Here is a 15,059-nt window from a genome sequence, read left to right as displayed (position 1 = left end):
TTGGATTTGTTTTTGTGAAGAATACCCCCCCAGTAAGTACTTCCCATGCTGACAGCATAAGTGGTGTCAATTCAGAGGAATGACAAAACGAGGACACAATGTACAAGATTAATTTATTACCATTACAGGTAAAGGCAGCACCTCTACGGGATCTACAAAGAAAGTCACCTGTCGGCCAGATTTACAGGAAACAAACTACAAACCAGGAACAGGTGTAAAGCAGGAAAAGCAGATGGTGGCTTTACTTGCGATACCAAATCCTCAGCCTCTTCTCACGCTTTATCTTCTTCTGCAGCTGCAGAGTGCCGTAGAGTAGAGCTTCCGCCGTGGGGGGGCAGCCTAGGCGGAGACGAGACAAAGTAACCTTTTTAAAAGAAATGGCTTTTTTTTCTCCCCCCGCCTTTTACTAAATGGATAATACATTTCTTATACATGGAACTAAATGAAATGAGCAGGTAACAAAGCAAGTTTGGTTTATTTAGGTAAGCTTATGGGGGATAAGGGTTTTGTACTCGGAAGAGAACAGCTTTTTGTTGATAAAAATACAGGAAGCTGTGCACCAGCTGCAGGCCATTTTAAATCACAGCTGGTCTTTTTTTTGGTACAGAGTTTCACTGAAAAGCACTGGATAAAAACGGAGCTGGTAAGCACCTGGAACGTAAATGTCTACAGGCACGACACGGTCACAACCTCGCACCACAGCGTAGGAATAGTGGTAATAGCCCCCACCATTAGCGCAGCTGTAGGGAGAACAGACAAAAAAAGTCAGTGGCCCCCCCAGAGCAGGCAGACAGCCTCCTGCTAAGTGAAGGCAAACAAGCTAGTGTGTGTGCTGTAAGAAGGGCAGGGCCAATCACAGAGCAACACAGTGTGTGTGCTGTAAGAAGGGCAGAGCCAATCACGGAGCAACACAGTCATGTATTTTCAGTTTAAATATTTAGGCTGTACAATTTAACAGCAATTCATCGTGAAAGCCCATACAGGCTGAATAAAACACAGAATATAGAGTGTGATTAAATCTTAAAACTGTACAGAGTTGGTCTCAATATGAGAAAAGCATTAGGACCAACTAAAAAAATATTAAATGTTTTATGAATTATAATTTATTTTGACTTTAATCTCATGTTTTTGACCCCTTTACTTGGCCCCAAATGCTCTTCCATAACTTTCATATTAGTATTTGATCCCAGTAATCAAGTTTATATGAATAAATGAACTGACATCAAGACAAACTCTAAAAAACTGTACTAAAGTTCCAAAATCTGTACCTTCCCATTGAAATAACATATCTAGGTTCTGGCATCTGGTCATACACCTAGACCAAAAAGACACAGAAAAGCTGTCAGAACAAACACATTATAACCAGTATCAGGGTAATGAAAAGTGAATGATGAGGTTGATACTCAAACTGATAAAATATTGATGGCAGGTTGCCATGACACCATTGTGATCTATATCAATTCTATTTTGGGATATCCTATGCAAAAGTAAGGTGAATGGATGGATAGATAGTAAAACCTATTGATGGGAAAATTAAGGTGCAAACACTGGCAACCTAAAGCCTGTCCCAGGACACAGAGCCCAAAGCAAAGGGCCCCTGTGCCAAGGTGCCAGTCCGTCACAGGACACGGACACACAGACACACAGACACACAGACACACACACACACACACACACACACACAGACACACAGACACACAGACACAGACACACACACACACACACACACACACACACACACACACACACACACACACACACACAGACACACACAGACACACAGACACACACAGACACACACACACACACACACACACACACACACACACACACACACCAATTTAGGGGAAGCCTATCAGTTTGGACTGCCAGAGAACTAGAGGAAACCCGAACAAGTATGGGAGACCATGCAAAATCCACACACACAGATCCCTGCAGACATATCAACAGAAAATGACAAGAACGCCCTTCAGGAACACAAAGAAATAACAATGCCAAAAAGTCGAGGAAACCGTCCGATTCCAGGCAGGTCAAAACGTGAAAGTCATGAAAAACCGGGGGGGGGGGGGGGGGGGGTCACCTTGCGAAGTGCAGGGGCCATCTTATTTGTCAGGGTCCCAGCGACTATCATGACGTCCGCCTGCCTGGGACTGGCCCTGAACACCACTCCGAAGCGGTCCATGTCGTAGCGAGGTGCTGCCATGTGCATCATTTCCACAGCGCAGCAGGCGAGGCCAAACGTCATGGGCCACAGGGAGCTCTGGGGGACGCACGCACACACAGAGCGCCTCAGACATGTTAGCCAGAGACTGGACAGGGAGACGTGCGGGCCTGCCAGAGGCGAAGCCCCGAGTGTGGAGCAGAGGCCTCACCCTGCGCGCCCAGTTCACCAGGTCATCCAGTTTGGCGATGACATACTCTCCTTTGCTGCTCGGTGCGGCCGCAGACTTGGGGGCTACTGCACTGCTTTTTTCTCTCACCGGAATCAGGCTTAAGGTAACAAATTTAAACAAATCCTTAGGCAAGACCTCAAGGACGGGACAGCAGCAGCTGCATGCTGACAGAGAATTTCCTACCTGTTTGCAAACTCAGTGTTTGATCTCTGGTGAACGTACTTCTTATGGATAATAGCAGCAGTACTGGGCCTGTGAAGTCATACCAGGTCAAATTATGCAACTTAAATCTACAAAATCATTTTTAAACGTACACACACCGAGTTCATCACTGTTTAATTTATTCATAACTAATAAGTTTTAGGTGGGATTTAAACATAAAAAGTGCTATGGTGTAAGTTTAGTGATTCCGTTTATTATCACTAAATAGCAATCAAACCCCTTCTTGACAGCTTTCTGTGTTTGAGATAAATACAGAGAAACCTAAACAAAATAGTTACAACTATAGAAACTGTTACAATAAAAAGTCATCTTTACCTCAGAGAAAATGACCCAAACCTGCACAGGCAGGGAACTGAAAGCAGAATGAAATAATTAGAATGTAGACAAAGCTGACATTGTTTAATTCATTTATGCATACTGAGGGCCACACAGGACAGATTAAAGCTGTGTATCGGTTATATTTATTTGTATGAAACTTTCTTCTGCAGCATATGGAGAGTAGCATGAGATTCATCCGGTTTTGGATGACTTTGATGGGCTATATATCTTCTATGTACACATCTATTGTATTCAGATTTAATGAGAATATCTGAAAGGATTTTTAAATGTTAATTTTTACACAAATATCAGCAATATGTAAACATCATGCAAGTCGTCTGCATTGAAGTGACGTCACTAATTCATAGTTTTCTGTGATGCTTGCTTAAAATTCCCAGACTAAAAGATCGATAAACGTGAAGGAGGACAAACTATATGTAAACCAATACTTTAATGTGGAACTTACAGAGTTGGCAGTAATGAATTTTCTTATTACAGGCCTCAAACTATAATACAATTTCATCATTTCAAAACTGGTCTGTATCAGCATAACTGTCTTGTTTTGTCTCTGGATACTGACTGTGTGCTACAGATTTGTATGCTTTGTTATTTGAATGCCATATTCGTTATAAAAATGCATATGTACATATGTATGCAAGTAACTTACAACAACATTTTTTTTCAATAAAACATACAAACCAGGACTTTATTTATGAATAATATGCAGATACAATATTAGGGTATCCTTCCATTTAATAATGACCAATAAAATGTATATTTTTTTAGCATTAAGCATTATATTGCTATCATATATATATTCTATTTTAGTCTCCTTATTAAAATATTTGTATACCTCCATAGACATTCGGAACCATCAGCTCATTATATACAGTTAAATACGGGCGCTGGGTAAGGCTGGAATAACCCTTCGTGGCTATTCCATTGTGCTATGGTAGGTAAGCACTTTTGCTAACCAACAAGTACCAATTAACATACAATCGGCAAATACTGACACAACAGACAACCAATATATAACTAGTTAGTATCAAACTGAATAGCACAACTCAATCTCTTACTAATACCCCATTTTCGCAAATAGGTAGATGCGGATTGCAAGACTACAGGCAAGGTCACATGAATGAGTATTCAGTAAATGTGTTGTGGAACGTATTTATACCTTCTGGATGACATTTCTACACGACTAAGGTCACTTGTGTACGCAATGTCAAAGACGCCGGTGCTTCATATTAAGTGTTAAAGGTTTAAAACAAACGTTTGTACCCATAGGTCAAGCTTTTCCATTCGTCTAAGCTGATATTGGTTTGTGAGCTTCCGATTAAGTAGATTTTGTTGTTGTTCAATACAACAGAGCAATCCTAAGGTTCAATAACATAGATAAATTAACAAAAATATCTATACTCACCGACAACGTTCGCCATACTTGAAAAGGCCTGCGCCACAGCTCGAGGGCCGAGCGTCGTATTTAGGGTGAAACGGTGTTTCCGGTAATTACCCACGAAAATATTTCAAAATAAAAGCATGAGTTTCACCCACGTTGTTGCCAAGTAAAACGACTATTATTTTTTAATTAGAGGTCAAATCGACTAGCGCTGAAACCCTGTTGTATTATCAAGATATTTCTTATTGAATGATTGGATTATTTATATTTGATAACACAATACATCTACACGAGAGCAAGGGAATTGTAACGAAGTAACAGAAGATTCAAGGACACTTTTAGGCTACCTGCAATTATACTCCTCAATGAAAGCTTATCACAGTGACAACACTGACACCGTATTATCCATGTTGTACCACCAATGTACTCCAAGGCACATGTAAATGCTAAGTATTCGCTTACTGTGCTGCAGGCTTTTTGTCATTTACTGGCTTTCATTTCTTTTGAACTGTTTTGCAAGAAGCACACAAGGTGTACACGTGACAGGAAATACATGTGAATTACAAATATTTTTCCTGCATGACAAAAATATTAATTTCTTAACTCGGCTTGTTTCCATCCATTTCTATAGCATTGACCATGACATTTTTAGTGGAATCCGCTTCCCACTTTCTCTAGACAAACGTTGCTTGCGTGTGAAGCTTTTTGTTTTCCCGTGAACTTCTGTTATGTTGTAATGTCAAGTAAATAATTCGTCATCTCGAGAAAAACACTTTGGTTGTGCTGAGATGACGAGAAAAATTAGCGGTAATCTCAACATAACAAGACAGGAAAATATAACGATGGATGTCTTCCATCGGGGCATGTTAAAAGTTCCTTGTTTTAACTATTCTTTTATATTTGTCCCCATCTTTCCACTTTTTTATTAGGACTGTGAGTTTTGTTATCCGTTGCACCCATTTATATATATAATATATAAATATATAAATATATATATGGGTGTTTCATAGACATTTTCCCTGAAATCTTACACTGTATTACTTTTATTGGATGGACTAGCTATGTTCTCCTTGGAAATACAATTTTCATATAACATTATGTTTATGACACGTTATATATTTTTTCTAATCACGATTTCAAAGATTAGCTAACTTAAATCAGTCTATCAGTCATTATATCCGAAGACTCATTGTCCGCTATATCTGATTTCCCCACCTTCCTCCATGCTCTGCTGCTCTGTGAATTGTCTTTTTTTTCTCCAACAGGTAGAATTGAATAAGGTTATCATGCTAAAAATAAACAGCATGAAGACGTTCAAACTGCCTTAATATACAATTTCCAATCAATTAAATTCCTATGGTCATAGAGACATAATGGCGCCAATTTGGCAGCAAACGACGTCTGGCGAAGCGCAGCAGCGCTCAGTGAACGCAGGTTTGGGTCTCGCGCCTTTATCTCGCGCTTGTGGGCGCGAGCGGCAGACGTTACGGGAAATTCTCAGTGCGGCCAAACAACAACAGAACCGCATATGCAAAAAATAAAGCAGTAATTCAGTAACCCAACAAGGAAAATCCGACATGAAATTACTATGGTTTGGGCCAGCTGTGCTCGGTCTGTGTATCGCTTGCGCAGGAAGACTCGTTTGCACCAACAGCTGGGCGGCGCATTTCAACGGCACCCCCGAGCACATCCAGAGGTTCGCAGGAAAGCTGGGATTTCACAGTCTGGGGAAGGTAGCACAAAATGCGTTACGTTAAAACATCGATACACATAAAGCACGTATTGTTTTAACTGATCAGATCCACCAGACAGCAGCTGAACCATTTTTAAAATTTAGATATTTGCAGATGGCGATTACTATCATATGAGGGAGAGAGTTGGGTGTCCAAACAATCATTACAACAGAATCATTTTCTTAATAAAGAACCGGAAAAGGTTCCTAGTGCGCTTTATAAATAAATATGATAGTGGTAAAGCATTACTTCTGTTGGGAAAGGCGATGTTTTATTTTAACTTTGAGCTTGGAATCAAAGTCTGACCTCTGACCATTTTCATAGGATCCAGAGACCAGCTACAACATGAGCAGCAATGATCCCAACCCAGAACCTAGATACACGCCAATGAAAGTAAACCGGTAACAGTAGTTGTAATATATTTCTAAAGTGCAGTATGTATGTAAAATACTGCAGTCACGCCAGATTGGACAGCACAGTAGCTCATTGGGATTTAGTCCTATCTCTTCTTTGTGAGTGTGCAGTCTGTATAGTCTCCCTGTGACCTGCTTAGGATACTTAAGGTGTGAATGTGTGTCCTGTGATGGACTGGCGTCCAGTTCATGGTTTCCCCTGCCTTGTGCCCTACACTGCCTAAGATAGGACTTGCAATGAATTAGTTACTGACATAATTGTATTGTAGAATATGTGTTGGTGGACTATAACAGCATTATTTTGGTTTTCTGCCACACAGGCATGTTGGGGGAGTGACCTCATTGGCCAGTAACAGAGTATGTGGAGTGGGCGTGGCATATCAGGCTACAAATGGTGGTAAGCTATGACTGCTAAGAATATTATCATTATACACAGAAGAATGTCTTTTCAACACAACTGTCAGACGCTTGTTTGAAATTTGTCTGGTTTACTTTGCTGTATAAATAACCATATACAAAAATACAAATGTTGCCTTACAAATGAGATAGTTTTACTACAAAATAAACAACACAAAAGCGAGTGCTCTTTATACACTGAAACACATTGCCTTAATAGCAGGAGGTAGGCCAATTCCTGAGAGCACATTGTGGATTATTAAAAATAAACAATAAATCATTGGTGGGATTTTGTTTTTATTTTCATTTTGTTTTCTGTACTGTTCCTAGGAATCCAGGTGCTTGACAGTCACGTGACTGACTTAGCAAAGGCCAAGTCTCCCATCTTCAACCAGCAGCACACTGATATCTGCAGTGCCAGCTGGGGGCCCGAAGATAAGGGAGGAATAGTGAAGGGGCCAAGCACCCTGGCCAACGAGGTGTTAATGCGGGGAGCAAGCAGGGTATTATGCATTTCAGCTGCCATGCTGTTACGGGGTTTGCCTCTGAATGTAAGACAGTCGGCTGACAGGAAAAGCAGAAAATAACTTCATGCACTTTATTTCTTTGAGGTAACATTTTAGGACTCAGTGAAAAACTAATGAATAAATCCAAGTGAGTAACTAAATATCATTTCACAGGTCCATGGTGATTTGGGTTCCATTTACGTCTGGGGCTGTGGCAACAGTGGCACAAGCCGCGGTAACTGCAACCTCGGCTGCTACACCAGCAGCATACACATGCTGTCTGTCAGCAGCACCACGGAGAGCGGGAAATCGCCCTTCTATATCGAGCTGTGTGCTGCCTTTCTAACCGCCGCCTACAGTGGGAGCAGCCTGCATCACCGCACAGTCGTAAGACACTGCCGACTGCCTGTCCTGCACATTTCATACGGGAGACATACACCTAAATTGATGCTATTGCATTCCGTTGCCCTTTTACTGATGTGAAATATGAATACGTCATACTAAAAATACTGATAATTACATTAAGCTAATTACTTGACATAAAGGGGCTATGTTCTCTTCTACCAAGACAATTTTACACTCCATAAGCTTTCGCTTCAAGACATGCCGATCTATTTTTTGTAAATCTATGTTAAAGTCAAACGTCCTGTTTCTGTCTGGAAGGTTGGCACTTCAGCATCTGCCCGTCTGGTTGCCTGGATCACCGCACTGGTTTTAGAGGCAAAGTAAACACTTTCCACTAATAGTAGGCACAAAGTATCCTGAAAAAATGAATCGCCTTATGAATCGCAGTGTAAATTCAGCTTGGGCATCTCTACAGCCCTGCACTAACCTGGCGTGACGTGCAGCATACAACAATCCAGCCTTCTAGACCTTCACACCTCAGATCAGATGACTGGCAAACAAATGGTGTTGGTAGACCTGGTGAGTCTGCTAAAGTAATCATCATTAAGGTTTTAAAAGTGAAAAGCATAAATGATGGATGAGCAGATGATGACTGGCTCTTGTCTCGGTTTAGTCAGCCATTATTATGGGTATGGACTTCTTAATGCTGGGAAGCTGGTCCACCTGGCCAGGAAATGGAAAGCTGTCCATCCACAGAGGAAGTGCATGAGTGATGTCATCACCCGGCCTCTGTAAGAAGGAAATGTTCATAGTGACAGTAAATAGTATTAATGTTCTGGAAGCATCTGATATACAGGGCTGCTTAAGTTGAGATCTATTAGGATAGATAATTGTTAGCAATAAGAGCTGTGCTACTTCCAAAGAAAGACGGATTCCCCAGGTGATTAAGGGTTACTCCATGCCTTATTGTCCGGCAGTGAGCTACATGGGAACCTAATATTGAAATGGAACGAGACAGCTTGCCTGAGGACCAGAAATTGGATTCGCTCTCTGGAACATATCCGGGCAAGACTCACCTTGACCTACACCAGGCATGGAGATCTCTCCATTGTCCTGATCAGTCCACTGGGAACATACTGCACTCTGGTCACCATCAGGCAAGGGACACACCATGAAATTGCATCATGGAGTTCCAGAGCATAACCATTTTGTATTAGAACAAATAACACAGGAGAAACACTTCTACATCTGTTAAAACAATGACCCATGTCTGATGGTCTGTGTGGCTGTACCCACCAACACAACGTGACTGGCCTGGCGACAGCGTCTCATCTTCCTGCTCAGACATTTTGATGCATCTACAAAGGGATACTCAGACTGGGCCTTCACAAGCATCCGTAGCTGGAATGAAGATCCTACAGGGGAATGGACTCTCCAAATAGAAAACAGGGGCTACTGGGCCAACAGCGGTCAGCGTTAACCCCCCTCACTCAGAATGCCAGAGGAACACAAACTGATTAATAATAGTAGGAATCTCATTCCATGCAAAGCAGGTCTTGGATAATAATGTAGGGAGGGAAAACCAACAGTGAAATAGACCCTGATACTCTTAGACATTCAGAAAGGCGATTAGCATTATGATCTCTTTACATTCCTCAGGAATTTTGTCTAAATTCCAACTAGAGCTATATGGGACAAAGGAGTGCATGAAAGCACGCCGAGTGGAGCGGACACCTGTTTGGAAGTGTTTGATTCTCAGCTCTAATGGCAGCTGTACCGGTAAGAAACTATACACCAGGGCTGTTTGAGCACACCCTTACGCGGGCCTTCGATCTGTTGGTCCCAGACGATTAATCTAAAGAAGTACTGAGTTGGATAGAAAGAAAAATCAGCAGCATTTGTGAGTGAAGATTTGTTCTTGATTGGAAAGAAGCACACACTGCAAATGATTTAGACCTGAAATACTTATGTAATTCGCTGTGGCTAATGCCACATGCTGTAAATGTAAATGAAAGCTTTTCTATCCTAATTTTCCAGAGTGTCAAAATGAGATGAACATCTGCAGATCAGACAGAGCAAATTCCATGCAATGTGTGTGATTTAATATGGAGATGTGAGATAAGTGATGGAGACAATGATGATTTAATATGAAATCTCCCACATGTAATTAGACCACATGCCTATCAATTGTTACCCGTACATAGCAACTAATGCTGAACATTTTGCTACAAATCAGATTTGTAGTAGTACAACTGTAGCTATTTTCATCAAACTTTACATAGGCAAATGATATTTTGTTTGCAGGATAATAATACAGAGTTGTCAGTTTCATGACAGGAACTTACCAACTTACCCCTGTTAGCCTGGAGGGAACCTGCCTAGTCACTGATGATAAAGTTCTGGATTCAAAAGTGGCAGATTACATGTTTAAACTAATCACATCAATACCTATATCTGAAATCAAGAACAAAATCTGTAAAAAATGGAATGTTTTTGATTGTTTTATCAAGTATTACGGACACATCCTTGTATAATGCCATGCAGCTGTACAATTCATAAATCATTATATATAATCGTTAAATGTATGGCTACTGTACTGGGCCCTAACTGTACTACACTGATTTTTTACTGGGAATTCATGCTTGCACAAATTTACAATATTTTTCTGAAGTAATTTGGCTGGGCTTGGATGCCACTTATCTTGCCTGGACCACTCAGATACCCAATATGGGATCATTTATAAGTCTCATTAAAGTGGGAATTTGAAGACCAGTATTGGGATAAAGGGGTATATGTACACTAGCGTCTCATGCTCTGCTGTTCTGAAAACCTCTAATTCTGCAATAATTGTGCTCACTTTTATGGGAAACGCATGTCCGAGACTGTGCCTCTAACCCTTTCTGGATTTTACTTTTGCTAACTGCCCTTTCTATTTTTGTAACGCAGAGTGCACCTACCCCTTGTACTTATTTGAGAACGCCTGCTTGCCCTCCTGCCCGCCTCATTATTACGAGTGGGGTAACAGCACCCAGTCGCCACGACGCTGCCAGTCGTGCCATCATTCTTGCCATACATGCTTTGGTCATCGGAAAACTAATTGCCTGGACTGTCCACCATTCTCCACGCTGGACCCTCGGCTGAGTACATGCAGCACTCCTGCCTACCCCTGGGACCACCAGACTGAGGTTGGCGAAAGCATGAAGTGGTCCGGGCTCATTCTGAGCATTCTCTTTGGTGGGCCGCTGGTCCTGGCATGTTTCCTGTGTGCGGCAGCATGGGCAGTACACGGAATCATACAGTTCCGAAAGGCGGCAAGGAGCCAGGCGAGAGGCAATGGGAATTTTGGAGATTTCAGAGGTGTGGAAGGGGCTGCCTTAAATGAGGTGGAGGAATCACACTCTCTTTGAGATACACTACCATCGATAACAGAAAATCAGCAGCAACCACTGGCATTAGTGCAGCTTATTCCTCTTCGTGGATATATACAATTAGTTCTTTACGTGTGTTATCTTTTTACTTTATGTTCACATTCAGAAGTTGTACTAACTGGAAATAAAATCCTTTTCCATCTATCCATCTTCTAATTGGGCAGGGTCACGGGGGGTGGAGCTTAAGCCAGGAAGCACAGCGGACACCCTGAGGGGTGCGAGTCAACTGCAAGGAAGATACACGCACAAATAAAAAATATTTTGAGTCTTAAAATTATGCACAACGGTTAATCAAAAATTATCAGATATATTTCAAAGGAAACTGTAGCTCAACATATGACTCAGCTGAAAATGTTATCAGACACACAAACCTTATTATTCATGCATTTTACTGTTGTTTTCTTCAAAATGAGGGGGAAAACATATTCCGATCCAGAATATTCCTCTACAAAAAAAGTCTTTGTATGCAAAATGCCACTTAAGTTTTATTGGCTTGGAGGTTAGCGGTAATGGTATTTTATGCAGCTGTACAAAGCTCTAGACCAGTAGACCACAGGAATGAAATATTTCTGGAATAGCCAGAGTTTCCAAGGGACAAAGCTCAACAGTATCCTGTGTCTTTGTGTGTCCACATATCCTATTGGCTAAAAGTAATTTAGTTGCCCTGGTATCTGTAGTGGCCAGGCAGATGGGGTAGTTTGGATATACAGACTGTCTTCAGATCCATGGAACAACTGTCTGAGGCCAAGGTCAAACAGACAGTAGAGGTTGAAGACCACCATGGCTAGAAGTGGGAAGAGCGTGAGCCCAGAACCAAAACCTCTCCAGGCACTGCAAACATGGAGTGAAAGCCAGTAGACCGACCTGGGGAAAGGAGAACAAAGGGTCATCATAGCATTTTTTATTTTTTTTAAATGTTATATGAAATTATCAACAGGGGTGTACTGCAGCCTTATGCCACTTTTCATTCACCTTCCACTCTTACCTCCCTCCAACAAAAACTCCACATAATATAGGCACTGCCTTCATATGGTCTTGATGCAGGAAGGTTGCCATGACAGCAATATTGAGGGAATAGAGGAAGAGCTGCTCAACAGATGAGGTGACAAATAGCTGCAAAAATAAGGATCTTCTAGGACACTCTCCCAGTGGGTCCAAAGACGCCGAGCAGAACCGGGATACAGCACCTGTTAGCATCGCTGGAGGATAGAGAGGAGCATGTATTCCTCATATGTGAAAAACTTAAACAACAAAACATCTGTAGGCAGGTTCCCTCTTCCCAAGATGACTGTAAAGTAGTCTGACCAAGCAAGATGATGAACTGCAGCATAAACTAATAAATCAGTCACAAATATTACATTTCTTTTTGAGAGTATGATAGAACCTTAGTCACTAGGCAAAACAGTGACCCCTAAACTCTCCGTACTTTTACTTTCAATGCTGGTCCTAAGGAAAAACATTAAGAATTAAATATTTCTGAAAGCTGAAGGTGTCAGAATAATTCAAAGACATAAATAATATCTTGCACACGCATTGTTTGCTTCTCACTCTGATAGTATCCACTGGACATACCAAGCAAGATGGGCAACGCTGCCACAGCGCAGCAGCGGAGTGTGAAGATGAGGCGGCTGAGAAGGTCTGGACAGTCGGGGGTTTCCAGAGGAAGGTAGAAGTAGAGAGCATATAGAATCCAAGGGAGGAGCAGGAGAGCAGCTAACGTTGAGCACAGAGCCGGAATGCGACCACTCGGACAACACTGACGGCAGCAGCAACACCGCCTCCTGTCCGCAGCCCCTGACAAGGCTCCAGACTCCAGACGTCCCTGGGAGTCCCACATGACCAACTCAATACACTCTGGTGGGCTCCGCATCAGTGGGCTTCCCTCATCGACAGTTGAATCGATATTGCTGCATTCCAGTGGGCTCATGCTCTGCGTTTCCCTGCTGATGAGGTCGTCACCCTGGACAGCTTGCAGTGGGAACGTGTCTCCATTTTCACTGGAGCCTTCTATTGTGTGAGTGTCATTTGCCAGTATGTGCTCTTTTTCACTGACACAATATCCTGATTGCTCTGTGACACTTTCATGCGATTGAATATAGCAAGAATTACTTCCTAAAGATAAAGGGGGGGGGGGAGAAATAATTCTGATTTATTACAGTTCACAATGTTTTCCAATCATAATCAACGGTCAACAAAAAGAACACTTCTGTAATGTTATGAGCATTTATTGTAAATGTATAAATAAATGGCTTACGGTCAAGCTCATCTTCTGCTGTGGAGGGCCCCAGTGAATGCTGGGAACCAGGGACAGAGTCAAAGGGAGACTGCAGCTCCTCCACCGAGGATTCGGGGCTATCTGACACTGGGGCCAGGGAAATCTGGGTGTCCAGATCCAGGAAGGGGGAGAAGGACAGACGCGCAGGGTCAATGTCCTGTAGCTGGTTGATGATGTCACTGATGGACTCTTTAACGCTGTCGAACTCCTTTGTGTCACGGCGGTTGGTGGCGAGATGCCCTGCCGATGTCATTGTTAGAAAACCTAGAACATGATAACATGACTAAGTAGTTGTAACTTTGTTGTAACATGGGGTTTGCACAATGTCAGTGCACAGTGCACTGAAGCCGTCACATTCACGGTGCAGAATATCGATACTTGTACAACGTGGACATGACAATGACTTAGATTTCAGTGTTAGTCAAGTTCCAAACTAAAGCACGAGAAAAAGATTGTAGGAACTATGCAATGTACGGCAATTCAGCTTCAATCGATAAAACTGGATATTTCATCAATCTTTGTGGTTTTAAGTTTTTTTTTTCCCCATCGCGCCTCAAAGATATGCACATCTGGGAATTCAGTTTACACCCGACCGCTGGGCCAGAAGTGGCGGGCGGCTTCTTGGATGATCAAAAGACTGAGAGACAAATTGGCAAGGCATCTAGAATCAGCCTACAGAAGGGTACACTGTCCAACCATAGCAGAGTGGTAGCACTGAATTCCGTAGTTGGTAATTAGCAGATCAAAATAAACGCACAAAGTTTTATGCACCCCGACTATTTCGTGTTTTATTTTCGGGCCCGATAAAGCGAAAACAAAATTGTAAAACAAATTTATTTCAGTTTGAATAAACACAAAAACCATATTTTGTTTATAAATTCATTATCTTCCTGAATGGAACGCTAACATTTTCCAAACTTAACAAAACACAAAAACAAAGCATGAAAAACCACGGCAGAATTTCTAATAAGGAGATGCACTGTTTTAAAAAGCAGGGGGGAAAATCCGCATTTAAGAAAATATGTGGTATTTTTCTCCACATAGGAACAAAATTGCTGAAGTAATTATAAAAGTTGTATCCTAATCATTTCCATACGTCTACTAACCCGTGCACAATAGTCCGGTTAACCATGCGCCACACTTACAAATACTAAGGCAGTTTCGGAACAAAAGTGCTAATATGAATCGCAACATTGCTCTCGGGAAAATTTTTAAGAGCATATGTGGGGAAAATGTAAATTGCAGATGAGACTTAGTCCACTTACTCGAAAATATTCCGGGCAACCAATAGCAAGATGAGCGGCGCTGCTACGGGCGACGCGTTCAGATCGGATCCTGGAAAAGCAGCGTCTGGTCAGACTTCAAAATCTTTTTTGCACACTTTCCCTCAAACTCGGAGACGCCGAACTTTGAATCAGATTTCAAGTCAGACAAATTACTACGTTTTAACCCCCCGCCCACAGTTTTCCTTTTTTTTTGTGCCGAACGTCACAAGAACCATATGGAGCAAATAACTCTGCGGCGGACGAGTGTTAAAGCGCACAGGACTGTCTAAGTTAGTGCCGCGAAACACGCAGTATTTTATATGATGGGATTCAAATCCAGGACGTGTGCAACGGCGATAGTGGTTC

At 42.0% G+C, this 15,059-nt stretch overlaps 2 protein-coding genes across 10 annotated transcripts; one reads left to right on the top strand and one right to left on the bottom strand.

Moving 5' to 3' along the window:
- Window positions 1–96: 96 nt before the first annotated feature.
- Window positions 97–4,474, bottom strand: ndufs7 (NADH:ubiquinone oxidoreductase core subunit S7). The gene is made up of 8 exons (XM_048976159.1): window positions 4,357–4,474; window positions 2,931–2,967; window positions 2,577–2,645; window positions 2,373–2,490; window positions 2,081–2,260; window positions 1,269–1,315; window positions 652–740; window positions 97–339 (listed from the first exon to the last, which is right to left on the bottom strand). The coding sequence occupies exons 1-8, from the start codon at window positions 4,370–4,372 to the stop codon at window positions 242–244; spliced, it is 654 nt and encodes a 217-aa protein (XP_048832116.1). The 5' UTR covers window positions 4,373–4,474; the 3' UTR covers window positions 97–241.
- Window positions 4,475–5,444: 970 nt separating this feature from the next.
- Window positions 5,445–13,923, top strand: LOC125708544 (furin-like). 9 transcript variants are annotated; one of them, XR_007382497.1, is made up of 10 exons: window positions 5,445–6,065; window positions 6,390–6,466; window positions 6,799–6,875; window positions 7,205–7,425; window positions 7,555–7,767; window positions 8,044–8,105; window positions 8,201–8,304; window positions 8,399–8,516; window positions 8,703–9,504; window positions 10,672–10,700. XR_007382497.1 is itself a non-coding variant. In XM_048976151.1 (10 exons), exons 1-10 carry the CDS (start codon window positions 5,910–5,912, stop codon window positions 12,821–12,823), a joined length of 1,383 nt encoding a protein of 460 aa, XP_048832108.1. In that variant the 5' UTR covers window positions 5,447–5,909; the 3' UTR covers window positions 12,824–13,923. The 9 variants fall into 9 exon arrangements, 8 of the variants coding, with proteins under 8 accessions (XP_048832109.1, XP_048832108.1, XP_048832110.1 ...); XM_048976151.1 differs by lacking the exon at window positions 8,399–8,516 and adding an exon at window positions 12,710–13,923 and having other exon boundaries at window positions 5,447–6,065; window positions 9,385–9,504; window positions 10,672–10,910; XM_048976149.1 differs by lacking the exon at window positions 8,399–8,516 and having other exon boundaries at window positions 5,448–6,028; window positions 9,385–9,504; window positions 10,672–11,297.
- The last annotated feature ends 1,136 nt before the right edge of the window (window positions 13,924–15,059 follow it).

The sequence above is a fragment of the Brienomyrus brachyistius genome, chromosome 15 (assembly GCF_023856365.1).
Source record: "Brienomyrus brachyistius isolate T26 chromosome 15, BBRACH_0.4, whole genome shotgun sequence".
Taxonomy (NCBI): Eukaryota; Metazoa; Chordata; class Actinopteri; order Osteoglossiformes; family Mormyridae; genus Brienomyrus; species Brienomyrus brachyistius.
This window is presented reverse-complemented; position numbering and strand designations above follow the sequence as displayed.

What these genes read in the sequence shown, in the direction of transcription:
- LOC125708544 (XM_048976146.1), top strand. Translation starts at nt 5,910, where the DNA reads ATGAAATTACTATGGTTTGGGCCAGCTGTGCTCGGTCTGTGTATCGCT. An exon ending in ACGCCAATGAAAGTAAACCG is followed by an intron (nt 6,467 to 6,798) that starts GTAACAGTAGTT and finishes TCTGCCACACAG; the next exon opens with GCATGTTGGGGGAGTGACCT. An exon ending in AAATGGTGTTGGTAGACCTG is followed by an intron (nt 8,305 to 9,384) that starts GTGAGTCTGCTA and finishes TACATTCCTCAG; the next exon opens with GAATTTTGTCTAAATTCCAA.
- ndufs7 (XM_048976159.1), bottom strand. An exon ending in TGGTGAACTGGGCGCGCAGG is followed by an intron (nt 2,261 to 2,372) that starts GTGAGGCCTCTG and finishes TGCGTCCCCCAG; the next exon opens with AGCTCCCTGTGGCCCATGAC. An exon ending in TGGCCCCTGCACTTCGCAAG is followed by an intron (nt 1,316 to 2,080) that starts GTGACCCCCCCC and finishes TTTTTGGTCTAG; the next exon opens with GTGTATGACCAGATGCCAGA.